Source organism: Heterodontus francisci, chromosome 8 (assembly GCF_036365525.1).
Source record: "Heterodontus francisci isolate sHetFra1 chromosome 8, sHetFra1.hap1, whole genome shotgun sequence".
In the NCBI taxonomy this organism is placed as follows: domain Eukaryota; kingdom Metazoa; phylum Chordata; class Chondrichthyes; order Heterodontiformes; family Heterodontidae; genus Heterodontus; species Heterodontus francisci.
This window is the reverse complement of record NC_090378.1, coordinates 4,846,046-4,873,824: the sequence shown is the minus strand read 5'-3', so window position 1 is coordinate 4,873,824 and position 27,779 is coordinate 4,846,046. Positions and strand designations below refer to the sequence as shown.

At 47.4% G+C, this 27,779-nt stretch overlaps 2 protein-coding genes across 3 annotated transcripts in view; one reads left to right on the top strand and one right to left on the bottom strand.

Annotated features, from left to right (window-relative positions):
- lrriq3 (leucine rich repeats and IQ motif containing 3) overlaps positions 1-8,933 on the bottom strand; it is a 54,926-nt gene extending 45,993 nt beyond the window's left edge. The window contains exon 1 of one of the 2 annotated variants that reach the window (XM_068036569.1): positions 8,707-8,933. Coding sequence is in view for 1 of the 2 variants with exons in the window: in XM_068036568.1 (XP_067892669.1) it covers positions 34-75 (42 nt within the window). In the remaining variant the exon portion in view is untranslated. Of the gene's footprint in view, positions 1-33; positions 99-8,706 lie in introns of those variants that run through there. The other variant, XM_068036568.1, reaches the window with a different exon arrangement.
- On the top strand, positions 69-21,129 carry fpgt (fucose-1-phosphate guanylyltransferase). The gene is made up of 4 exons (XM_068036567.1): positions 69-428; positions 7,125-7,292; positions 14,692-14,784; positions 18,395-21,129. Exons 1-4 carry the CDS (start codon positions 341-343, stop codon positions 19,834-19,836), a joined length of 1,791 nt encoding a protein of 596 aa, XP_067892668.1. The 5' UTR covers positions 69-340; the 3' UTR covers positions 19,837-21,129.
- Positions 21,130-27,779: the final 6,650 nt, after the last annotated feature.

Sequence of the window (27,779 nt, the reverse complement as noted above, 5' to 3'; positions counted from 1 at the left end):
TGAGTTCGGGGGTGGTATCGTGGGGACACTCGCCTCGGTGCGCTCCGGTTGCGGGCTGTCTCGGGGAGCGGCCATGACTCTAGGCCCGCTTCATCCAGCTGGCGGTTGCTATGGAAACTCACTGTCGCTCCTGCGCAGGCGCAACCGCTTGGGCCGAAACCAAATTCCACTCCCACACTTTCTATCTCGTCCCACAACGAAACATCACGCATTGTCTCATTGGAACACGAGATAAAATTTGATTTAACATTGTGATTCTGTTTCTCTGGAATTTTGATTGTATTCGCATCCTCGAGTTCACAACCCCCTCATCCTGCAGGCTGGTGGTACCTCCGCGGCGATGACCTCTGAACCGCGGACAATGGGTGACGTGGCGAGGCTACAGAGCGCGAGCCGGCAGCGGCTGCGGGAATTCCAGAAACTTCGAGGTAGGGGCGGGGCCAGGGGGCATCGCGTCGTCGAAAGCGTCACATCCCCTCCCTCTGTCCTCACTCTCTCCCCTGCCCTTTCCTTCCATGTCTCTGCCCCCTTTCTTCCCCTCTCTCTTGCCCTTCCTCACTCTCTTCCCCTCCTCACTCTCTTCCCTCCTCACTCTCTTCCCCCTCCTCACTCTCTTCCCCCTCCTCACTCTCTTCCCCCTCCTCACTCTCTTCCCCCTCCTCACTCTCTTCCCCCTCCTCACTCTCTTCCCCCTCCTCACTCTCTTCCCCCTCCTCACTCTCTTCCCCCTCCTCACTCTCTTTCCCCTCCTCACTCTCTTCCCCCTCCTCACTCTCTTCCCCCTCCTCACTCTCTTCCCCCTCACTCTCTTCCCCCTCACTCTCTTCCCCCTCACTCTCTTCCCCCTCACTCTCTGTCCCCTCACTCTTCCCCCTCTCTCTCTCTCCTCCCCCTCACACTCTCTCCTCCCCCTCACACTCTCTCCTCCCCCTCACTCTCTCTCCTCCCCCTCACTCTCCTCCCCCTCACTCTCCTCCCCCTCACTCTCCTCCCCCTCACTCTCCTCCCCCCTCACTCTCCTCCCCCTCACTCTCCTCCCCCTCACTCTCCTCCCCCTCACTCTCCTCCCCCTCACTCTCCTCCCCCTCACTCTCCTCCCCCTCACTCTCCTCCCCCTCACTCTCCTCCCCCTCACTCTCCTCCCCCTCACTCTCCTCCCCCTCACTCTCCTCCCCCTCACTCTCCTCCCCCTCACTCTCCTCCCCCTCACTCTCCTCCCCCTCACTCTCCTCCCCCTCACTCTCCTCCCCCTCACTCTCCTCCCCCTCACTCTCCTCCCCCTCACTCTCCTCCCCCTCACTCTCCTCCCCCTCACTCTCCCCCCCCTCACTCTCCCCCCCCTCACTCTCCCCCCCCTCACTCTCCCCCCCCTCACTCTCCCCCCCCTCACTCTCCCCCCCCTCACTCTCCCCCCCCTCACTCTCCCCCCCCTCACTCTCCCCCCCCTCACTCTCCCCCCCCCTCACTCTCCCCCCCCTCACTCTCCCCCCCCTCACTCTCCCCCCCCTCACTCTCCCCCCCCTCACTCTCCCCCCCCTCACTCTCCCCCCCCTCACTCTCCCCCCCCTCACTCTCCCCCCCCTCACTCTCCCCCCCCTCACTCTCCCCCCCCTCACTCTCCCCCCCCTCACTCTCCCCCCCCCTCACTCTCCCCCCCCTCACTCTCCCCCCCCTCACTCTCCCCCCCCTCACTCTCCCCCCCCTCACTCTCCCCCCCCTCACTCTCTCCCCCCCTCACTCTCTCCCCCCCTCACTCTCTCCCCCCCCTCACTCTCTCCCCCCCCTCACTCTCTCCCCCCCCTCACTCTCTCCCCCCCCTCACTCTCCCTTCCCCCCCTCACTCTCCCCTTCCCCCCCTCACTCTCCCTTCCCCCCCTCACTCTCCCTTCCCCCCCTCACTCTCCCTTCCCCCCCTCACTCTCCCTTCCCCCCCTCACTCTCCCTTCCCCCCCTCACTCTCCCTTCCCCCCCTCACTCTCCCTTCCCCCCCTCACTCTCCCTTCCCCCCCTCACTCTCCCTTCCCCCCCTCACTCTCCTTCCCCCCCTCACTCTCCCTTCCCCCCCTCACTCTCCCTTCCCCCCCTCACTCTCCCTTCCCCCCCTCACTCTCCCTTCCCCCCCTCACTCTCCCTTCCCCCCCTCACTCTCCCTTCCCCCCCTCACTCTCCCTTCCCCCCCTCACTCTCCCTTCCCCCCCTCACTCTCCCCCCTCCCCCTCACTCTCCCCCCTCCCCCTCTTTCCCCTCCCTTTGCCCCCTCATTTTCTCTCTTTCCCCTCCCCCCTCCATATCCCTTCCCACTTCCCTCATTCTCTGCCCTCTCCCTCTCTCTGTCTCCTCACTCGCCACCCCTCACTGTCTCTCCCCGCCCCTCTCTTTCCCCACCCCTCTCTCCTCTGTTCACTTTCTGAAGGCTTGTGCCATTTTGATGAAGTCTGTGACACCCAGAAACCCCAATAATCAATCAGCACCTTCAGGAGTGAAAATGCGACTGAAGGAATTTGGGTTCTCTTTCCTGCATGCCAATGTGTTTGACTCAATGTCTTGATATTGAGCATACTCACCATCGTGTTGTGTTGCACTATCGCCGTGCTAAATGGGATGGATTTCGAACAGATCTATAAACTTAAAACTGACCATCAGCAGCAACAGAATTGTACTCTACCACAATCTGTAACCTCATGGCCTGGCATATCCCCCACTCTACCATTACCATCAAACAAAGGACCAAACTTGGTACAATGAAGAGTGCAGAAGGGCATGCCAGGAGCAGCACCAGGCATAACTAAACATGAGGTGTCAACCTGGTGAAGCTACAACAAAGGACTACTTGCATGCCAAACTGCAGAAGCATCGTGTGATAGACAGAGCTAAGCGATCCCACAACCAACAGAGCAGATCTAATCTTTGCAGTCCTGCCACATCCAGTCGTGAATGGTGGTGGACAATTAAACAACAGGATAACAACAAGTAACAAATATCCCAAACCTCTAGCGCAGTGGCTAGCACCGCAGCCTCACAGCTCCAGCGACCCGGGTTCAGTTCTGGGTACTGGTTTGTGTGGAGTTTGCAAATTCTCCCTGTGACCGTGTGGGTTTCCTCCGGGTGCTCTGGTTTGCTCCCACAGCCAAAGACTTGCAGGTTGACAGGTAAATTGGCCATTGTAAAAAATTGCCGCTAGTATAGGTAGGTGGTAGGAGAATTGAGGGAAAGTGGGGATGTGAGAGGGAAAAATGGGATTAATGTTCTTTTTTCTTTTCTTTTGGGCCTCCTTATCTCGAGAGACAATGGATACGCGCCTGGAGGTGGTCAGTGGTTTGTGAAGCAGCGCCTGGAGTGGCTATAAAGGCCAATTCTAGAGTGACAGGCTCTTCCACAGGTGCTGCAGAGAAATTTGTTTGTCGGGGCTGTTGCACAGTTGGCTCTCCCCTTGCGCCTCTGTCTTTTTTCCTGCCAACTACTAAGTCTCTTCGACTCGCCACATTTTAGCCCTGTCTTTACGGCTGCCCGCCAGCTCTGGCAAACGCTGGCAACTGACTCCCACGACTTGTGATAAATGTCACAGGATTTCATGTCGCGTTTGCAGACGTCTTTAAAGCGGAGACGTGGATGGCCGGTGGGTCTGATACCAGTGGCGAGCTCGCTGTACCATGTGTCTTTGGGGATCCTGCCATCTTCCATGCGGCTCACATGGCCAAGCCATCTCAAGCACCGCTGACTCAGTAGTGTGTACAAGCTGGGGATGTTGGCCGCTTCGAGGACTTCTGTGTTGGAGATACGGTCCTGCCACCTGATGCCAAGTATTCTCCGGAAGCAGCGAAGATGGAATGAATTGAGACGTCGCTCTTGGCTGGCATACGTTGTCCAGGCCTCGCTGCCATAGAGCAAGGTACTGAGGACACAGGCCTGATACACTCGGGCTTTTGTGTTCCGTGTCAGTGCGCCATTTTCCCACACTCTCTTGGCCAGTCTGGACATAGCAGTGGTAGCCTTTCCCATGCGCTTGTTGATTTCTGCATCGAGAGACAGGTTACTGGTGATAGTTGAGCCTAGGTAGGTGAACTCTTGAACCACTTCCAGAGCGTGGTCGCCAATATTGATGGATGGAGCATTTCTGACGTCCTGTCCCATGATGTTCGTTTTCTTGAGGCTGATGGTTAGGCCAAATTCATTGCAGGCAGCCGCAAACCTGTCGATGAGACTCTGCAGGCACTCTTCAGTGTGAGATGTTAAAGCAGCATCGTAAGCAAAGAGGAGTTCCCTGATGAGGACTTTCCGTACTTTGGACTTCGCTCTTAGACGAGCAAGGTTGAACAACCTGCCCCCCCCTGATCTTGTGTGGAGGAAAATTCCTTCTTCAGAGGACTTGAACGCATGTGAAAGCAGCAGGGAGAAGAAAATCCCAAAAAGTGTGGGTGCGAGAACACAGCCCTGTTACACGCCACTCAGGATAGGAAAGGGCTCTGATGAGGAGCCACCATGTTGAATTGTGCCTTTCATATTGTCATGGAATGAGGTGATGATACTTAGTAGCTTTGGTGGACATCCGATCTTTTCTAGTAGTGTAGGATTAGTATAAATGGGTGGTTGATGGTCGGCACGGACTCGGTGGGCCGAAGGGCCTGTTTCGGTGCTGTATGACTCTATAACTCAACGATGGGGGAGCCCAGCCTAGTGCAAAGGAAGATGGTTGCGGTTGTTGGAGGTCAATCATCTGAGTCTTAGGACATCACTGCAGGAGTTCCGCAGGATAGTGTCCTAGGCCCAACCATCTTCAGCTGCTTCATGAATGACCTTCCCTCCATCATAAGGTCAGAATTGGCAATATTTGCTGATGATTGTATAATGTTCAGCACAATTCGCAACTCCTCAGATACTGAAGCAGCCAGTGTCCAGATGCAGCAAGATCTGGACAACATCCAGGCTTGGGCTGATGTGTGGCACGAATATTGCTTGCTACTTAAGTACCAGGCAATGACCAAAAAAGAGAGAATCTAGCCATCTCCCCTTGATGATGAATGGCATTACCATCACTGAATCCCCCACTATCAACATTCCGGGGGTTACCATTTACCAGAAACTGAACCGGACCAGCCTCATAAATACTGTGGCTACAAGAGCAGGTTAGAGGCTGGGAATTCTGCAGTGAGTAACTCACCTGTTGACTCCCCAATGCCTGTCCTCCATCTGCAAGACACAAGTCAGGAGTGTGATGGAATACTCTCCACTTGCCTGGATAGGTGCAGCTCCAACAACACTCAAGAAGCTCGACACCATCCAGGACAAAGCAGCCTGCTTGATTGGCACCCATAGAGCCATAGAGTGATAAGGAAAGCTACATCAGTCTGCACATTGCCAATCTTCGAGCCATAGAGTCATTTATGGCACAGGAGGCCAGTTGGCTCTTCGAGTCCATGCTGGCTCTCCATGGAGCTGGTCAGTCAGTCTCACTCCTCCGCTGAATTCCTGTAGCCCTGCAAGTTTATTTCTTTCAATTGCCTTTTGCATTTATTTCATTGTCCAGAAATTAAATCCTAGAAACTAGAGTATTAGGTCTGATGGGCTTGAGAATGTAGAAAGAGCTTTGCAGTTTCCAGTAATTCTACCCAGACAACGGAGTCAGCAAAATATCCAAGACCTCTGAAGTTAAGGAATTAAGCAGAATACATGAAGAAAAAGTGCCATCATGTGAAATCAGGCTAACGGTTTCTTTCTGCCTTGTAAGGAAAGCAAATGTAGTCACTGACACCAGTTATTTACTTTGATGCACTGGTAAACTCCCTATCTGTTCTACAAAATAAAATGAGGTCATACCTCTGTGTCCAGAGCAGCAAGTGAGGTCATGCCTCTGTGTCCAGAGCAGCAAGTGAGGTCATACCTCTGTGTCCAGAGCAGCAATGCGCAGTTCGCCTTACCAAACTTGCTCCAGACAAAATTGCTACCAAAGAAGCTAGCTTCAGAAGTGCTAATGCTCATTATTTTAAATCCAAATGGCGATTGTACATTTAACAGCGACAACATCTCTGGTGTTATGATCCAGTAAATGCCTTCTAATGTCAATACTTGTGCATTGCAGTAATGACAAAAACTGGCAATTTTAGTACTTTGCTTTGGACTTTAACATACTGACTCAACAGCAAATCCCTCTGCTTTAACGTTCCAAAACACTCATCAGGTCTTGGGTTAGTTCTGCAGCTGATTTATTAAATACGAATGCTAGAATTATAGTTAAAAATTACAATATTTAAAATCAGGTTTCAATGTTTTCCATATCAGGATCCACTGCAAATATGACATTACCAGAGTCCTTTGTTCAAATTTCTGAGACACATCAGCTGCAGCCTATCTATTTATTATTTCTGTCTAAGTCAACAAGTGTAGAAAATACAAATTCTAGACACACTTGCAGAGCAAAGTATGCCTCAAAAAACACTGTTCTATCAGGCCTTGGGTCTGTTGCTGCAAACTGATAGAAATCTGGTGATCTTGTGGACTCCCTTTCTGAAAACCATTGCACTGAAACATGACTCTTGTAATAGGGAAATTAGGATTAGCCTTTCAAAAGAAGCCAGAAACCAATTTTTGAAAGTAATTAGAAGTGGCTGATCACCCCATCCATCACCTTCAACATTCAGTCCCTCCACCACTGACACACAGTGGCAGAAGTGTGTACCACCTACACGATGCACTGCAGCAACTCACCAATGCTCCTTCGACAGCACCTTCCAAACCCCCGACCTCTACCACCTAGAAGGACAAGGGCAGCAGATGCATGGGAACATCACCACCCGCAATTTCCTCTCCAAGTCACACACCATCCTGACTTGGAACTATAACACCGTTCCTTCACTGCCACTGGGTCAAAATTCTGGAATCCCTTCCATTGGTGTACCTACACCCCGAGGACTGCAGTGGTTCATGAAGGCAGCTCACCACCACCTTAAGGGCAATTAGGAATGGGGAATAAAGGCTGGCCTTGCCAGCAACGCCCACATCCCATGAACGAATGAAAAGAAAACTCCTAGCTATCGACGGGCCACAGATGAATTGCTGCACTGTGTGTGATTGTGGCGCTGCCTCTGTGTCAGGTTACCCTTAATGATTTTTTTTGCCTTTCTGCCCAGGAAAGGAGGTGACGCCTGGTGTGTTCTGGGATATTATAGTCATTACAGCTGCTGATGAAAGTCAGGAGCTGGCATTCGAGCAGCAGATCACCAGCAAGCTGGAGAGGAATGAGCTTCCCCTCGGTGTACGGTATCACGTGTTTGCTGATCCTACAGGACCTAAAATTGGTAAGAGTTCCTACCATGTACAAAATGAAGAACTAGAAAGTTATGCTAAACCATTACAGAGCACCCCCAGCCCCAGCTAGAGTATTGTGTCCAATTCTGGGCACCACACATTAGGAAGGATGTCAAGGCCTTGGAGAGAATGCAGAGGAAATTTACTGGAATGGTTCCAGGGATGAGGAATTTCAGTTACATGGAGAGACTGGAGAAGCTGGGATTGTTCTTATAGCATAGAAGGTTAAGCGGAGATTTGATAGAGGTGTTCAAAATTATGAGGAATTTTGAAAGACATAGAATTGCACAGAAACAGGCCATTTGGCCCAACTGGTCTATACTGGTGATTATGCTCCACACAAATCTCTTCTCACCCTTTTTCATCTCACCCTATCAGTATATCCTTCTATTCCTTTCTCCCCCATGTTATTTCCCTTAAATGTATCGATACTATTCACCTCAACCACTCCCTGTGGTAGTAAGTTTCACATTCTCAGCACTCTCTGGGTAAAGCAATTTCTCCTGAATTCCCTATTGGATTTATTGGTGACTATCTTTTATTAATCGCCCCTAGTTTTGGTCTCCCCTGCAGGAGCAGGAAGAAGAAACTGTTTCCTCTGGCAAGTGGGTCGGTAACCAGAGGGTGTAGGTTAAAAATAATGGCCAAAAGAGCGAGAGGGAAAATGAGAAATTTCTTCACACAAAGAGTTCTTAAGCTCTACCTGAAAGGGTGGTGGAATTAGATTTCATAGGAACTTTCAAAAGGCAATTGGGCATGTTCCTGAAGAGAACTAATTTGTTGCGTTATGGAGAAAACGCCGGGGAGTTCCTAAGAACGTAAGAAAAAGGATCATTGGAAGGCCATTCACCTGCACCCCCATTCAATAAGTTGATCTTCTACCTCAAAGCCACTTACCCGCCCTATCCTCAGATCCCTTTGATTCTGTTAGACTTCAAAAATCTGTAGATCTCAGGTTTGGAATATATTCAATGACTGAGCATCCATAGCTCTCTAAAGTAAAAAATTGCAAAGATTATGAGTGAAGAAGTTTCTCATCTCAGTACTAAATGGCCAATGCCTTCTGAGACTGTGACCGCTAGTTCTAGATTCTCGGGAAAGCATTTTCTCAGTAAAGCCTGGCTCGGGCATAAAATTAAAACCCAACCCGGGCCCGACCCGACAACAGCCAACCCGAACCTGACCCGAGCCCGAGTCCTTTAATTTTTTTAAATGCCCGACCTGGCCTGAACCCGACAGAGATCTTGATCCAAATGTATGTTTGTCATTTGGACTGCCTCTCTCTCTTTCTCTCTCTGCAGTTCCACATTATATAATGCTGAAATATTCTAAAGCAATAGCGGATGCTTCTAAATGCACATCCCAGGACCAAGTTATTACACAAATCTGATCAAAGTAGCTTACCTTGAACTTCGGTTTGTAAAATCAAAAGCAGCTTCAGCGGGAGTTGCATCTTTCACTGTTTCTGAACGTTCCTAAAGCTGTTTCAACTCGAGACCTAGAACCAGTTACAATATTGTTCTCTGTGTGTTTGAGACATCAGTGCAGATGCACCGCCCGTTAAATAACCCGCATTTCACCCCGAAACAGGCAGAAACTGCGAAATGCCATGGCTTTTGCCACAGTAAGAGAAGTGGGAAGCGAAGACAGTTTTGTTTTCTCTCTGAGTAACGGTTCTACCAGATAACGAGGATCTGTGTAAAAAAAGTTAATACCTGAGAGTCTGGCTCAAATACAACTGAATCCTGCTTCATAAAAGCTGACCTAGGGTTTTAAATGCTCCTTGGAATGCTACTTGTATAACTCCACTACTGTGGGTTTGTTAAAAGATTTACAACTACGGTTACATTGATTCAAATCGTTATCCATCCCATGAATACAGTTGCTGTTTTCCACCTGCAAGCACTTCTACAAAACAAATCGCTCACTTCCTAAACTGCATCAGTTAAATTGGTCAGAAGAATGTGTGTTTTTTTTCTCCTTGCTTAGGTTACAGATACATCATCGGGTCTGGTCGGGTTCAGGTCGGGTAGCCACGCTTTACTTCTCAGTGTCCACCCTGTCAAGCCCTTTCAGATTCTTATATCTTTCAATGAAATCACCTCCCATTCTTCTAAACTCCAAAGAATATAGGCCCATTCTAGGAACATAGGAATAGGAGTAGGCCATTCAGCCCATCGATCCTTCCCAGCCATTCAATATGATCATGGCTGTTCATCCACTTCAGTGCCTTTTTCCCACTATCCTCGTATCCCCTTATGTCATTTGTATTTAGAAATCTGTCAATCTCTGCTTTAAACATACTTAATGACTGAGCTTCCACAGTCCTCTGGGGTAGAGAATTCCAAAGATTCACAACCCTCTGAGTAAAGAAATTTCTCTTCATCTCTGTCCTAAGCAGCTTCCCCCTTATTTTGAAATTGTGTTCCCTGGTTCTAGACTCCCCAACCAGGGGAAACATCTTAACTGCATCTACCATGTCTATCCCTTTCAAGTATTTCGTAGGTTTCAAGGAGATCATCTCTCTTTCTTTGAAACTCTAGACAATACAGGCCCCGTTTCCCCAATCTCTCTTCATAGGACAGTCCTGCCATCCTGAGAACAAGTCTGGTGAACCTTTGTTGCACTCCCTCTGTGGCAATAATATCCTTCCTAAGGTAAGAGGACCAAAACTGCACACAGTACTCCAAGTGCAGTCTAACCAAGGTTCTGTACAATTGAAGCAAGACTTCACTATTCCTGTATTCAAATCCTCTTGCGATAAAGGCTAACATACCATTCGCCTTCCTAATTGCTTGCTGCAGCTGCATGTTAGCATTAAGTGACTTATTTATTGACAAGGACACCCTTTGTACATCTACACTTTCTAATCTCTTACCATTTAAGAAATACTCTGCACATCTTATCCTCCTACCAAAGTGGATAACCTCATGTTTTTCCACTTTTTATTCCATCTGCCACATTCTTACCCACTCACTAAGTCTGTCCAAATCCCCTTGAAGCCATTTTGCATCTTCCTCACAACACACATTCCCACCTAGTTTTGTGTCATCCGTGAACTTGGAAATATTACATTTGGTCCCCACATCCAAATCATTGATATATATTGTGAACAGCTGGGACCCAAGCACTGATCCCTGCGGTACCCACTAGTCACAGCCTGCCAATGCGAGAATGACCCGTTTATTCCTACACTCCGCTTTCTGCCTGTTAACCAATCCTTAATCCATGCCAGTATATTACTTCCTATCACATGTGCTTTAATTTTTCTATCCAGCCTCCTGTGGGGGACGTTATCAAAAGTCTTCTGAAAATCCAAGTATGCCGCGTCCACCGACTCCCCTTTATCAAATCTGTTAGTAACATCCTCAAAAAACTCCAATAGGTTTGTCAAACATAATTTTTCATTCATAAATTCATGTTGACTATGCCCAATCAGATTATTGTTTTCCAAATGTCCATTTATCACATCCTTTAGAATAGATTCTAGCATTTAGTGAGTGGGCGGCACAGTGGCGCAGTGGTTAGCACTGCAGCCTCACAGTTGCAGGGACCCGGGTTCGATTCTGGGTACTGCCTGTGTGGAGTTTGCAAGTTCTCCCTGTGTCTGCGTGGGTTTTCTCCGGGTGCTCCGGTTTCCTCCCACAAGCCAAAGACTTGCAGGTTGGTAGGTAAATTGGCCATTATAAATTGTCACTAGTATAGGTAGGTGGTAGGGAAATATAGGGTCAGGTGGGGATGTTTGGTAGGAATATGGGATTAGTGTAGGATTAGTAGGATTAGACCACCTACGGCAAAAGTGCGAAGAGAAATGCAGACTGGTTTCAATCTCATAATGAAGAGCTGGAACCTGTCATAGCCGCTAAGCGCATTGCACTTTTGAACTACAAGAAAGCCCCCAGCGATTTAACATCCGCAGCACTTAAAGCAGCCAGAAGTACTGCACAAAGAACAGCTAGGCGTTGCGCAAACGACTACTGGCAACACCTATGCAGTCATATTCAGCTGGCCTCAGACACCGGAAACATCAGAGGAATGTATGATGGCATGAAGAGAGCTCTTGGGCCAACCATCAAGAAGATCACCCCCCTCAAATCTAAATCGGGGGACATAATCACTGACCAACGCAAACAGATGGACCGCTGGGTTGAGCACTACCTAGAACTGTACTCCAGGGAGAATGCTGTCACTGAGACTGCCCTCAATGCAGCCCAGCCTCTACCAGTCATGGATGAGCTGGACATACAGCCAACCAAATCGGAACTCAGTGATGCCATTGATTCCCTAGCCAGCGGAAAAGCCCCTGGGAAGGACAGCATTACCCCTGAAATAATCAAGAGTGCCAAGCCTGCTATACTCTCAGCACTACATGAACTGCTATGCCTGTGCTGGGACGAGGGAGCAGTACCCCAGGACATGCGCGATGCCAACATCATCACCCTCTATAAAAACAAAGGTGACCGCGGTGACTGCAACAACTACCGTGGAATCTCCCTGCTCAGCATAGTGGGGAAAGTCTTTGCTCGAGTCGCTCTGAACAGGCTCCAGAAGCTGGCCGAGCGCGTCTACCCTGAGGCACAGTGTGGCTTTCGTGCAGAGAGATCGACTATTGACATGCTGTTCTCCCTTCGTCAGATACAGGAGAAATGCCGTGAACAACAGATGCCCCTCTACATTGCTTTCATTGATCTCACCAAAGCCTTTGACCTCGTCAGCAGACGTGGTCTCTTCAGACTACTAGAAAAGATCGGATGTCCACCAAAGCTACTAAGTATCATCACCTCATTCCATGACAATATGAAAGGCACAATTCAACATGGTGGCTCCTCATCAGAGCCCTTTCCTATCCTGAGTGGTGTGAAACAGGGCTGTGTTCTCGCACCCACACTTTTTGGGATTTTCTTCTCCCTGCTGCTTTCACATGCGTTCAAATCCTCTGAAGAAGGAATTTTCCTCCACACAAGATCAGGGGGCAGGTTGTTCAACCTTGCCCGTCTAAGAGCGAAGTCCAAAGTACGGAAAGTCCTCATCAGAGAACTCCTCTTTGCTGACGATGCTGCTTTAACATCTCACACTGAAGAATGCCTGCAGAGTCTCATCGACAGGTTTGCGTCTGCCTGCAATGAATTTGGCCTAACCATCAGCCTCAAGAAAACGAACATCATGGGGCAGGATGTCAGAAATGCTCCATCCATCAATATTGGCGACCACGCTCTGGAAGTGGTTCAAGAGTTCACCTACCTAGGCTCAACTATCACCAGTAACCTGTCTCTAGATGCAGAAATCAACAAGCGCATGGGTAAGGCTTCCACTGCTATGTTCAGACTGGCCAAGAGAGTGTGGGAAAATGGCGCACTGACACGGAACACAAAAGTCCGAGTGTATCAGGCCTGTGTCCTCAGTACCTTGCTCTACGGCAGCGAGGCCTGGACAACGTATGCCAGCCAAGAGCGACGTCTCAATTCATTCCATCTTCGCTGCCTTCGGAGAATACTTGGCATCAGGTGGCAGGACTATATCTCCAACACAGAAGTCCTTAAAGCGGCCAACATCCCCAGCTTATACACACTACTGAGTCAGCGGCGCTTGAGATGGCTTGGCCATGTGAGCCGCATGGAAGATGGCAGGATCCCCAAAGACACATTGTACAGCGAGCTCGCCACTGGTATCAGACCCACCGGCCGTCCATGTCTCCGTTATAAAGACGTCTGCAAACGCGACATGAAATCGTGTGACATTGATCACAAGTCGTGGGAGTCAGTTGCCAGCATTCGCCAGAGCTGGCGGGCAGCCATAAAGACAGGGCTAAATTGTGGCGAGTCGAAGAGACTTAGTAGTTGGCAGGAAAAAAGACAGAGGCGCAAGGGGAGAGCCAACTGTGCAACAGCCCCAACAAACAAATTTCTCTGCAGCACCTGTGGAAGAGCCTGTCACTCCAGAATTGGCCTTTATAGCCACTCCAGGCGCTGCTTCACAAACCACTGACCGCCTCCAGGCGCGTATCCATTGTCTCTCGAGATAAGGAGGCCCAAAAGAAGTATGGGTGGGTGGTTGATGGTCGGCGCGGACTCGGTGGGCCGAAGGGCCTGTTTCAGTGCTGTATCTCTAATCTAATCTAATTTTCCCTACTAATGATGTAAGGCTAACAGGTCTGTAGTTCCCTGTTTTCTCTCTCTCTCCCTCCCTTCTTAAATAGTGGGGTGACATTTGCTACCTTCCAATCTGCAAGAACTGCTCCAGAATCTATAGAATTTTGGAAGATGATCACCGATGCATCCACTATCTCCATAGCTACCTCTTTCAACACTCTGGGATGTAGAATATCAGGTCCTGGGGACCTATCAACCTTCAGCCCCATTAATTTCTCCAATACAACCTTCTTACTAATACTAATTTCCTTCAATTCCCTAATTCCCCCAATCCCTTGGATCTCTAATTCTGGGAGATTTCTTGTATCTTCCTCGGTGAAGACAGATACAAAATTATCATTTAGCTGCTCTGCCATTTCTCTATTCCCCATTATAAATTCTCCTGACTCTGCCAGTAATGGACCCACATTTGTCTTAGCCAAACATTTTCTCAATCTCTCCTCATAAGACAATGCTCTCATCCCAGGAATCAATATAGTGAACCTTCGTTGCAGCCCCTCTAAGGCAAGTATATCATTCTGCGGGTATGGAGACCAAAACTGTACACAACACTGCATGGAATGAGAGAAATGAAATAACTGTTTTTGATTTGTTTGACAGTGAGACTGGCCAGTCACAGAGCAAAAGCAGAATACTGCAGATGCTGGAAATCTGAAATATAAACAAAAAACGCTGGAACTCAGGCAGGATCTGTGGAGAGAGAAACAGAGTTAACGTTTCAGGTCGATGACCCAATATTAACTCTATTTCTGAAGATGCAGGGGGAATATGAGGAAGCACCTTTTTACACAGTGGGTGGTAATAACCTGGAACTCGCTTCCCACAAGGGTGGTGGAAGCAGATATGATCAATGACTTCAAAAGAAAATTGGGTGGCCATCTGAGAGAAATAGACTTACAGGTCTACAGGGATCGAGCCAGAGACTGGGACTGACTACATAGTTCCGTGGAGAGCTGGCATAGACTCAGTGGGCCGAATGGCCTCCTCCTGTGCCGTAAATGACTCTGACTCTTCACAGATGTTGCCAGAACTGCTGAATATTTTCAGAATTTTCTGATTTTTATTTCAGCCACAAAACAGTTTACTAAGTCTAGCCCACCCACTCTTTCCCCTCTGCAATGTAGGGCACATTACTGAGTGAGCAAAGACAGGAAGTCATGCTTGAGAGTTAATGGCTCAGACATTAGACTATATAAAAGGATGGAAGGAATGTTTTTAATTAATATGTGTCTTTACACAGGAAATGGAGGGTCTACACTCCTTGCTCTTCACCGCTTAGAGGGACTCTATGAAGACACGTTGGATAACTTCACCATTCTTTTAATTCATGCTGGTAAAGGAAGAATGTAGAGGGTTATGGGGAGAAGGTGGGGGAATGGTACGAAGTGAATTGCTCACTCAGAGAGCAGGTGCAGACACGATGGGCCAAATGGCCTCCTTCTGTGCTGTAACAATTCTGTGATTCTGTAAATACTGAAAGTCTTGTTGCTGTTGGTTAAAAAGGTGATTCTTTGACTTAAGCACAGGGGATATTCTGAAGTGTTGAGCTCTATTCAGACTCACTATCTGTGGCTTCCTAGAGACAAAGGCTTAGTGTCTTGGGTAGTGATCATGCGGTTCTAAAATCAAAGAAATATCTAACAATTTGAAGAGACTTTGTTGGATATCAGCCAGGCTTGCATGGACGCACTTTCGCCACTTGAGTCAGAAAGTTATGTGTTCAGGTCCCACTCCAGGAGCATATAATCCAGACTGAAATTCCCAGAGCAGTACCTAAGAAGTACCCGACTGCTGGAGGCTCAGTACTGAGGGAGCACTGCACTGTCAGAGGGTCAGTACGAGGGAGCGTTGCACTGTTAGAGGGTCAGTACTGAGGGAGCGCTGCACTGTTAGACAGCTAGTACTGAGGGAGTATTGCACTGTTAGAGGGTCAGTACGAGGGAGCGTTGCACTGTTGGAGGGTCAGTACTGAGGGAGCGCTGCACTGTTAGACAGTTAGTACTGAGGGAGTATTGCACTGTTAGAGGGGCAGTACTGAGGGACTGTTGCTTTGTTGGAGATCTTTCTTTGTTGGAGATCTCATCTTTCAGATGAGACGTTAAACTGAGGCCACGTCTGGTCTCTCAGGTGGATGTGAAAAATCCCACTGCACTATTGGAGGAAGAGCAGGGGAGTTCCTGTTGTCCCTCAATCAACATCATGAAAACAGATACCTGGTCATTAGTACATTTCTGTTTGTGAGATCTTGCTGTGCACAAATTGACTGCTGCATTCCTTACATTATATAGAACAGTGAATTCACGTCAAAAGTTCTTAATTGGCTGTAAAGCACTTTGGGATGTCTTCAGGTTGTGAAATGTGCTGTATAAATGCAAGGCTTTTTGAATCATACATCGTAGAAGGCCATTTGGCCCATTGTGCGTGTGCTGGTCTTTGAAAGAACTGCCTAGTCACACTCACCCTCTGCTCGTTCCCTATATTTATTTAGAGATACAGCACTGAAACAGGCCCTTCGGCCCACCGAGTCTGTGCCGACCAACAACCACCCATTTATACTAACCCTGCAGTAATCCCATATTCCCTATCACCTACCTACACTAGGGGCAATTTACAATGGCCAATTTACCTATCACCTGCAAGTCTTTGGCTGTGGGAGGAAACTGGAGCACCCGGCGAAAAACCACGCGGTCACAGGGAGAACTTGCAAACTCCCCAAAGGCAGTACCCAGAATCGGGTCCCTGGAGCTGTGAGGCTGCAGTGCTAACCACTGCGCCACCCCTGTAAATTTTTCCCTTTGAATATTTGTTCAATTCCCTTTTGAAAGTTGCTTCCTCTGCCCTTTCCTGATCACGACAACTCACTGTGTCAAAAAAACTATCTCCTCCCTGATTCTTTTGTCAATTTGTTACAACTGACAAATTGCAACTGCCCCAGTCAAAGCCCCCAGTCAAAATAAACGATCCTGAATGTGGTGGGAGAAACGCACTGTTAATTCAATTCCCGTCTCCCCAGATCGCCTAACATATCATTTTTAAACTCTCCAAATTAAAGAAAGACCCAGCCAAATTGTACCATCTATTAACCTCCGAATGAGGCTAACCAAACCAGGTGTCTTTAAATCAACAAATTAACTGTTTAATTAGAAACATTAAGTTCTTAAACATTATGAAGAGAGAAACAACATTTAAAATAGAAAAAATTAGAGTCCTTGCAAATTTATGCTCCTGACGCAGGTGAAAAAGTCCAAGGTTGCTTGAAGTCCTCACAGCCGTCCGATGGGGAGAAAAAATGGTTCTTCAAGAGTAGAACAGTCTGTAGTCTAATTCCAGCAGTAAGTGATGCTTTCCTTCACCAGCGATGAATTTCCACAATTAACGACGTGCAAACACTTTTTAAATGAATCAATTTGGCTTTAGAATTTTTGAGGAATAGAAGATTGTCACAGTCTAACTTCCCTTCCTTCAGTTTAAGTTATCAGAGATCTGTTTTGGCTTGACGTTTTTAGAATTTTGAGAGATAATAAATAAACAAACTAAGTTCACTTCCTTCAGTTTAAATAGTCTGTTTCTCCTTTCAGATGCTAACACACAGCTGTCTCTCTGTGTCCCTAGCTAGAACAGTCTGTTTTCAACTAAAAAGCCAGTTCAAAAGATAATTGTAACATTGTATATCTGGTCCTTGGTCCCTGAATGGCTGTTGCCAGCTTTTCCAGGATACATTCTTTGAAGCTGGTTGGTTCCCTCTCTGTATGCTTGTATCTGTCGGCAACCAAAATGCACTTTCTCTAACTCCTGAGGCATTCTGGTTCTTAGAGCAGTACGGCTCCTTTGCTGTCTTAAAGACACACCACATTGCACTGGAGAGGGTGCAGAGGAGTTTCACCGGGCTGTTGCCTGGACTGGAGCATTTCAGCTATGAAGAGAGACTGGATAGGCTAGGGTTGTTATCCTTAGAACGGAGAAAGTTGAAGGGAGACCTGATTGAGGTATACAAAATTATGAGGGGCATAGATAGGGTAGATAGGAAGCAACTTTTTTCCCCTAGCGGAGGTGTCAATAACCAGGGGACGTAGATTTAAGGTAAGGGGCAGGAGGTTTAGAGGAGATTTGAGGAACACTTTTTTTCACCCAGAGGATGGTTGGAATCTGGAACACACTGCCTGGAGGGGTGGTGGAGGCAGGAACCCTCACAACATTTAAGAAGTATCTAAATGAGCATTTGAAACGCCATAGCATACAAGGCTACGGGCCAAGTGCTGGAAAATGGGATTAGAATAGATAGGTGCTTGATGGCTGGCATGGACATGATGGGCCGAAGGGCCTGTTTCTGTGCTGTATAACTCTATGACTCTATATTTCTCGGAGAAAAAAAAAGACAGGATCATGACAAATTACCTTAAATCTGTGTACTCTGGTTACCAAACCTTCTGCCTTTGGAAACTCGCAACTAAACTTATTTCGTCAATAAATAATAATGAAAAGACATTTCAAGGTAATGTAATATCGTGATCAACTGACTTTCTCAACAACAACTTGCATTTATATAGTGCTTTTAATGCAGTAAAACATCCCATGGTGCTTCACATGAGGTTAAATCAGAGTAAATCTGTTGCCAAGCCACATAAGATGATCAGGTGACCAAAAGCTTGGTCAAAGAGTGTAGGAGTGTATTAAAGGTGAAGAGAGAGTTAGAAAGATGGAAGCGTTTAGGGAGGGAATTCCAAAGCTTAGCACCCTGGCAGCTGAAGGCATGGTGGTCAATGATGGTGTGATAAAAATCGGGAATGTGTTTTCAGGGTGTTATGAAGCTGGAAGAGATTACAGAGATAGTGAGGGGCAAGGCCATGGAGGGATTTGAAAAAAGAATGGACTTGGGTACATCAGTCCATATTCAGGACATGTTTGCATTTACATGCTATGACATGATTCCCTTTTTGTTGTAGGAGGTTACAGCCAACGTTTGCCAAGTGCCAGTGCACTGGGGAAGATCTTTACTGCTCTGCCTCTGGGTGACCCTGTTTACCAAATGCTGGAGCTCAAGCTGGCAATGTACATTGATTTCCCTGCCCACATGAAGCCTGGGGTCCTGGTGACCTGTGCCGATGACATTGAGCTCTACAGCGTGGATGATACTGATGCCATTTGCTTCAACAAGCCTGGTTTTACGGCCCTCGCTCATCCTTCCTCCTTGTCCATTGGCACCACGCACGGTGTCTTTGTGCTGGAGTCGGGCTGGGACGCAGGAGATCGGAATCAACTGGAATGCAAACCCTGCCGCCGCTTCCTGCACAAGCCCAGTGTGGAGATGATGAAGGAGGCAGGGGCAATCTGCAGGGCAGGCGGGGGACTCGGAAATATTGGAGACACGGAGGAGGAGGACTTTGTCTATACAGACAGCGTCTACTACTTTGATCGTCCAACAGCCAAACAGCTGCTGGAGATCCTCAGAGAGATCGGGACCCTCAGTTGTGAAATTGATGCATACGGTGACTTCCTCCAGGCACTAGGGCCCGGAGCCACACCAGAATACACCAAAAACACGGCCAATGTTAGTCAGGAGGAGGAGCAGCTGGTGGCGGCTCGGCAGAAGATCTTCTCCTGTCTCCAAGGAACACCACTTAATGTCGCTTTGCTGAACAATTCCAAATTCTATCACCTGGGCACCGTCCAAGAATATCTGCACCACTTGACTGCAGACGCAATCTTGAGAGCACAGCTCGGGCTGCTGTCTGATTCCAGTGGAATTGATCAGCTCTCCCCTGAGAGTTGCAGCCAGGTACCATGCATTATTGAGAGCCTGGTAGGGCTGGGGTGTGACGTATCTCCTGGCAGTGTGATCGAGTACTCCCGGCTGGGGACGGACAGCCATGTGGGTGCCAACAGCATAGTCAGCGGATGCTGCATTGGAGAAAACTCCACTATACCCCCCAACACCTTCCTGCACACACTGAGTGTCCCAGGGGGCTATGCCACCGTGATGTTCGGGACAGGAGATGACCTCAAGCGTGCAGTCCCATCCCTGTCTGAGATCCACAAGCTGCGGCTGCTGGACATTGATTTCCGAGAGGCCATCAGATGCTTGGGCTTGAAGGTCTCTGAGAATCTCTTCTCTTGCAGTGGGAAAGCCCGGCCCAGCCTCTGGAATGCCAGGATCTTCCCCACCCCGCGCACAAGGCCTGAAGACTCAGTTGTGGCAGTCCTGGAAATGTTTGAAGCCCTGAAGGGAAACTCGGCCCCTCAGTTAGAGGATGATGTCGAATTGCTTTCCATTGAAGAAATACTCCGATGCAAGGACGTAACGCGCATGCTGAGTTTCAGAAAGCAGCTCACTGAAGAAATCAGTCAAAGAAGACAAGTGGGGAAAAGTAAATTAAACGCCTTATAATTCATTTATATAGAGATTTTTTTTATCATGTCACAAAATAGGCAGCATGTTACAAATGATTCACTTCTTTCATACCAGGATTACAGAACTAGTTTGCACTTTGGGGGGACTCCAAAACTAGGGGCCTTAAGTATAAGATATAAATCCAATAGGGAATTCAGGAGAAACTTCTTTACTCAGAGAGTGGTGAGAATGTGGAACTCGCTACCATAGGGTGTGGTTGAGGTCAATAGTATAGATGTATTTAAGAGGAAACTGGATAAACACATGAGGGAGAAAGGACTAGAAGGATATGCTGATGGGGTAAGATGAAGAGGGGTGTGAGGAGGCTCATGTGGAGCAGAAACACCAGCACGGAGCAGTTGGGCTGAATGCCTGTTTTCTGTGCTGTGTGTAATTCTATGTAATTCATAATCTTTCTTGCTGTACCTGAACTTGGTTATACAAAGCAAAATTTCAAAGAGTTCAGATGACCCAAAACTGAATGATACAGTTTTAAAGGGGGTGCAGGAGCAGAGAGACCTGGGGGTGTATGTACAGCAATCTTTGAAGATGACAGGACAAGTCAATAAGGTTATTTTAAAAAAGCATATGGATCTTTGGGTTTATTAATAGAGGCATAGAGTACAAAAGCAAGGAAGTTATGCTAAGCCTTTATGAATCACGAGTTGGACCTCAGTGGGAGTATTATATCCAATTCTGGGCATCACACTTTAGGAAAGATATCAAAGCCTTGGAGAGGGTGCAGAGGAGACTTACTAGACTGGTTCCATTGTTGAGAGACTTCAGTTATGTGAGAGACTGGAGAATCTGGGATTGTTCTCCTGAGAGCAGAGAAGCTTAAGGGATGATTTAATAGAGATGTCTGAAATTATGAAGGGTTTTATTCGAGTAAGTATGGAGAAAATGTTTCCACTGGTAGGAGGGTTGGAAACCAGAGGAACACAGATTTAAGGTAGTGCAGTGAGGTGTGATCTGGAATGTGCTGCCTGAAAGGGCAGTGGGAGCAGATTCAATAGTAACTTTCAAAAGGGAATTGGATAAATATTCGAAGGGGAAAAATTTGGAGGGCTATGGGGAAAGGGCAGGGACGTGGGACTAATTAGATAGCTCTTTCAAAGAGCCAGCACAGGCACGACGGGATGAATGACCTTTTTATTTTGAAATTGATGAAATAAAATTTAATTCCTTTTCCTATATTTCTGTGTAAGTTTGGCTTTAGTCAAGTTCTCATTTTCCATTTGTATCATGCAGCACTGTGAAGATCCCTTTACCACACTGTAGTGCATCACCTAACATTCAAATAGCTGGAATGGTCAGTACAACCTTTATTAAACTCTTTCAACCTCATACTTTACAAACTACAGGACTCAACATTGATTCTAATAATTTCATATCATAATCACTGCTTCCATTCCGTTTGGACAGCAGCTGTTGGTAATGATCCTGCTGTTGCCATTTACATCTTTGCTGGATCCATTTTTTGTTTCTTTACTTGCCCCATTACCATCTCCTTTTGCCTTGCACTATCATTCCTTTTGTCACTTAATCACTGCTGCCTTCCACTCTATCCCAGACCTTCCCTTTTTGTTCTATACTCCTCCACCCCACCCCCCACCCTTTCCCTGGTTTTGAATTTGCTTACATGCTTACAATATCATCACCCTCTATAAAAACAAAGGTGACCGCGGGAACTGCAACAACTACCGTGGAATCTCCCTGCTCAGCATAGTGGGGAAAGTCTTTGCTCGAGTCGCTCTGAACAGGCTACAGAAGCTGGCCGAGCGCGTCTACCCTGAGGCACAGTGTGGCTTTCGTGCAGAGAGATCGACCGATGACATGCTGTTCTCCCTTCGTCAGATACAGGAGAAATGCCGTGAACAACAGATGCCCCTCTACATTGCTTTCATTGATCTCACCAAAGCCTTTGACCTCATCAGCAGGCGTGGTCTCTTCAGACTACTAGAAAAGATTGGATGCCCACCAAAGCTACTAAGTATCATCACCTCATTCCGTGACAATATGAAAGGCACAATTCAACATGGTGGTTCCTCATCAGAGCCCTTTCCTATCCTGAGTGGCGTGAAACAGGGCTGTGTTCTCGCCTCCACACTTTTTGGGATTTTCTTCTCCCTGCTGCTTTCACATGCGTTCAAGTCCTCTGAAGAAGGAATTTTCCTCCACACAAGATCAGGGGGCAGGTTGTTCAACCTTGCCCGTCTAAGAGCGAAGTCCAAAGTACGGAAAGTCCTCATCAGGGAACTCCTCTTTGCTGACGATGCTGCTTTAACAACTCACACTGAAGAGTGCCTGCAGAGTCTCATCGACAGGTTTGCGGCTGCCTGCAATGAATTTGGCCTAACCATCAGCCTCAAGAAAACGAACATCATGGGGCAGGACGTCAGAAATGCTCCATCCATCAATATTGGCGACCACGCTCTGGAAGTGGTTCAAGAGTTCATCTACCTAGGCTCAACTATCACCAGTAACCTGTCTCTCGATGCAGAAATCAACAAGCGCATGGGAAAGGCTTCCACTTCTATGTCCAGACTGGCCAAGAGAGTGTGGGAAAATGGCGCACTGACACGGAACACAAAAGTCCAAGTGTATCAGGCCTGTGTCCTCAGTACCTTGCTCTATGGCAGCGAGGCCTGGACAACGTATGTCAGCCAAGAGCGACGTCTCAATTCATTCCATCTTCGCTGCCTCCGGAGAATACTTGGCATCAGGTGGCAGGACCGTATCTCCAACACAGAAGTCCTCGAAGCGGCCAACATCCCCAGCTTGTACACACTACTGAGTCAGCGGCGCTTGAGATGGCTTGGCCATGTGAGCCGCATGGAAGATGGCAGGATCCCCAAAGACACATTGTACAGCGAGCTTGCCACTGGTATCAGACCCACCGGCCGTCCACGTCTCCGCTTTAAAGACGTCTGCAAACGCGACATGAAATCCTGTGACATTGATCACAAGTCGTGGGAGTCAGTTGCCAGCGTTCGCCAGAGCTGGCGGGCATCCATAAAGACGGGGCTAAAATGTGGCGAGTCGAAGAGACTTAGTAGTTGGCAGGAAAAAAGACAGAGCGCAAGGGGAGAGCCAACTGTGCAACAGCCCCGACAAACAAATTTCTCTGCAGCACCTGTGGAAGAGCCTGTCACTCTGGAATTGGCCTTTATCGCCACTCCAGGCGCTGCTTCACAAACCACTGACCACCTCCAGGCGCGTATCCATTGTCTCTCGAGATAAGGAGGCCAAAGAAGAGAAGAAGAAGACATGCTGTTACACCTCTAATTTCCAGTTCTGATGAAAGGTCATTGACTGGAAACATTAATTCTCTTTCTCTCTCCACAGATGCTATCTGATAGGCTGAGGATTTCCAGTGTTTTCTATTTTTATTTCAGATTTCCAGCATCTGCAGTATTTTGCTTTATTAAACTGTTCATTTTCTCTGTATTCACAATTACCAATACACACTTGTATCTCCCTCTGTCTCTATCACTCAGTGTATTCAGTAAAGGCTTTATCAATCGCTCTCTGTGGCATGTGTTAGCTGCCGATATAAAACTCACTATTTTCTTCCCAAATGCTGCATCTTAGCTCAATCGCAGAACCTGAAATAAAACCAGAAAATTCTGGAAGCAGCCAGCAGGTCAGACGAGAGCAACAGAGTTATGTTTCAGGTCTATGACTTTTCATCTGAACATGTTGACTAAAGTGCCAATTGTTATTACAAATGTCCCAGAAATAACCATGGCATTGGATTCTACTGACTGAACAGTTACCTAATCACGTTCTCTACATAATTAATATTGTGAGCAATTCAGGTCTCTGCATGCAGAGAAGGATATTGAATCACTGGAGAAAGTGCAGAGAAGATTTGCAAGAATGTTACCAGAATTGAGATTATAAGAACTAGGAGCAAGAGTAAGCTATTTGGCCCCTCGAGTTTGCTTTGTCATTTAATAAGATGACTGAACTTCTACATGAGCTACATCTTCCCACACTACCCCATATCCCTTGGTTCCCTTAGAGTTCAAAAATCTATCGAAGTCAGCTTTGAATTGCTCAGCAACCGAGCATCCACATCTCTGGACTAGAGAACTGCAAAGATTCAGAACCCTCTGACAGAAGAAATTTCTCCTCATCCAAAATGGCCATCCTCTAGTTCTAGAGTCTCCAGTCAATGAAAATAGTTTCTTAGCCTGTCAAGCCCTGTCTGACTCTTACTTGTTTCAATGAGATCACCGCTCATTCTTCTAAACTCCAGGGAATATAACTCCATTTTACTCAATCTCTTATAGGACAACTTTCTCATCTCAGGAATCAGTTTAGTAAATTCCCCCCTCTAAGTCAAGTATATTCTTGCTTAGATATGGAGACTAAAACTGTATACAGTCTCACCAAAGCCCTGAAATTGCAATAAGGCTTCCTTACACTTATACTCCACTCCCTTGCAGTAAAGGCCAACCAGCTATTTGCCTTCCTAATTGTTTGATGCACCTGCATGTTAACTTTTTGTATTTCTTGTACAAGGACACCCAAATCCTTCTGACCACTAACATTTAAGAGTTTTCCACCATTTAAAAAAATACTCCATTTTTGTATTCTTCCTACCAGTGTGAATAACTGCAGATTTCCAAACATTATCCTTCATATATTATCCTCCTTATCTGAGGAAGGATGTTCTTGCTATAGAGGGAGTGCAGCGAGTGTTTACCAGACTGATTCCTGGGATGGCAGGACTGACGTATGAGGAGAGATTGAGTCTGTTAGGATTATATTCGCTGGAGTTCAGAAGAGTGAGGGGGGATCTCATAGAAACCTATAAAATTCTAACAGGACTTGACAGGGTAGATGCAGGAAGGATGTTCCCAATGGTGGGGGAGTCCAGAACCAGGGGTCATAGTCTAAGGATACGGGGTAAACCTTTCAGGACTGAGATGAGGAGAAATTTCTTCACCCAGAGAGTGGTGAGCCTGTGGAATTCGCTACCACAGAAAGCAGTTGAGGCCAAAACATTGTATGTTTTCAAGAAGGAGTTAGATATAGCTCTTGGGTCTAAAGAGATCAAAGGGTATGGGGCGAAAGCCGGGACAGGCTACTGAGTTGGATGATCAGCCATGATCATAATGAATGGCCGAGCAGGCTCGAAGAGCCGAATGGCCTACTCCTGCTCCTATTTTCTATGTTTCTATGTATACCACCTTTTTCCCCAATTGCTCAACCTGTCTAGATTACTCTTCAGCCTTTTGAGTCCTCCGCACAGCTTACTTTCCCACCTAGCTTTGTACCATCAGTAACCTTCGAAACATTACTCTTAGTTCCCTTCATCTAAGTTAATAACATAGATTGGAAGTAGCTGAAGTCCCAGCACTGATCTTTGTAGCACCCCACTTGGAACAGCCTGCCAATCTGAAAATAACCCATACATTCATACTCTGTTTTCTGTTCTTTAATCAATCCTCCATTTATGTTATTACCCCAACTCCATGAGCCCTTACCTTGTTTAACAACCTGCTAAATCTCTGCACCCTCTCAAGGACCCGCACAACCTCCCTAAAGTGTGGTGACACTGTGGAAAACAGTGAGAGATAGCGAGACCCTGAGAATTAAATCAGCCCCAATGACTTAAGGGCTGGCCACTCCGTCCCCGGCAATGGAGTCCGGCGCCACAGCGCAGGCACCGGCGCCATTTTTAAAGGGCTTCAAGCCCTCACTGGCAATTTAAATTTTTTAAGAGAATTTAAATAAAAATGATCAATTAAACGTCAAAGCCCCTCTTCCACACCCCCTCCACCATGATCAAACAAGATGTTTATTTCCCTCGCCCCTCCCAAAAAAACATTTTTGCCGGTACCGACCTTTCACCCCCAAACATTATAATCTTTGCCCTTCAACCCCTTCCCACCATCCCCTCAGCCAATGGAAACAGATTTCCCCCTCCCCACCACCCTGAAAATTTCACTCCTCCTCCCTCCCTCCCTCCCCACCAGTGTCAAGCCTCAGAACTCCAAAAGGAGTTCCGAAGGCATGGGAGTTCCGGTCAGCGACTGGAATATTGGCATGGGATGGCCATCGCTACCAGGTAAGTCATTATTCTTTAATTATAATATCACTTGCATATTCAGATGAAGGCAGGAGGTGGGTGGAGCCACAACGAGGCTTCAGCCCTGCAGGTAAAATGCAGCGGGGCCTTCCCGGCATTAGGGGTCTCTCCAGGAAGAATCTTCCAGGCCCCACCGCCATGACCCCCGACGTCAGAGGGCAAGTAAAATTTAGCCCAAAGAGTTTCTGCAGATATTTTAAAAAGAAAAGAGTTAACAAAGTGAGTGTTGGTCCTATAGAAGAGAGTCTGGGGAATTAATAATGGGAAATAAGGAGATGACAGATGAACAGGTTTTTAAAAAATTTATTCGTTCTGGAATGTGGGCGTCACTGGCCAGGCCAACATTTATTGCCCATCCCTAATTGCCCTTGAGAAGGTGGTGGTGAGCTGCCTTCTTGAATTGCTGCAGTCCATGTGGTGTAGGGACACCCACAGTGCTGTTAGGAAGGGAGTTCTCGGAATTTGACCCAGCAACAGTGAAGGAACGGCGATATAGTTCCAAGTCAGGATGGTGTGTGACTTGGAGGGGAATTTGCAGGTGGTGGTGTTCCCATGCATTTTCTGCCCTTGTCCTAGTTGGTAGAGGTCGTGGGTTTGGAAGGTGCTGTCTAAGGAGCCTTGGTGCGTTGCTGCAGTGCATCTTGTAGATGGTACACATTGCTGCCACTGTGCGTCGGTGGTGGAGGGAGTGAATGTTTGTGGATGGGGTTACAATCAAGCGGGCTGCTTTGTCCTGGATGGTGTGGAGTTTCTTGAGTCTTGTTGGAGCTGCACCCATCCAGGCAAGTGGAGAGTATTCCTTATACTCCTGACTTGTGCCTTGTAGATGGTGGACGGCTTTGGGGTGTCAGGAGGTGACTTACTCGCTGCAGGATTACTAGCATCTGACCTGCTCTTGTCGCCACAGTATTCTATGCCTACTCCAGTTCAGTTTCTGGTTAATGGTAACCCCCAGGATGTTGATAGTGGGGGATTCAGCAATGGTAATGCCATTGAATATCAAGGGGAAATGGTTAGATTCTCTCTTGTTGGAGGTGGTCATTGCCTGGCACTTGTGTGGCGCGAATGTTACTTGCCACTTATCAGCCGAAGCCTGGATACTGTCCAGGTCTTGCTGCATTTTTACACGGACTGCTTCAGTATCAGAGGAGTCGCAAATGGTGCTGAACATTGTGCAATTATCAGAAAACATCCCTACTTCTAAGCTTATGATGGAGGGAAGGTCATTGATGAAGCAGCTGAAGACGGTTAGGCCTAGGACACTACCCTGAGGAACTCCTGCAGTGATTTCCTGGAGCTGTGGTGATTTACCTTCAACAACCACAACCATCTTCCTTTGTGCTAGGTAAGATTCCAGCCAGATTCCCATTGACTCCAGTTTTGCTAGGGTTCCCTGAGGCCATACTTGGTCAAATGCTGCCTTGATGCCAAGGGCAGTCCCTCTCACCTCACCTCTTTCAGCTCTTTTGTCTCATGTTTGAACCAAGGCTGTAATGAGGTCAGGAGCTGAGTGGCCCTGGCGGAACCTAAACTGAGCGTCACTGTGCAGGTTATTGCTAAGCAAGTGCCACTTGATAGCACTGTCAACGACACCTTCCATCACTTTACTGATGATTGAGAGTTGACTGATGTGATAGTAATTGGCCAGATTGGACTTGTCCTGCTCTTTGTGTACAGGACATACCTGGGCAATTTTCCACATTGCCAGGTAGATGGCAGTGTTGTAGCTGTACTGGAACAGCTTGGCTCGGGGTACGGCAAGTTTTGCATCGGTGTTCACTATAGAAGATACAAGTAACATCCCAGAAATAGCTGTAGATCAGGAAATGGAAGGGAG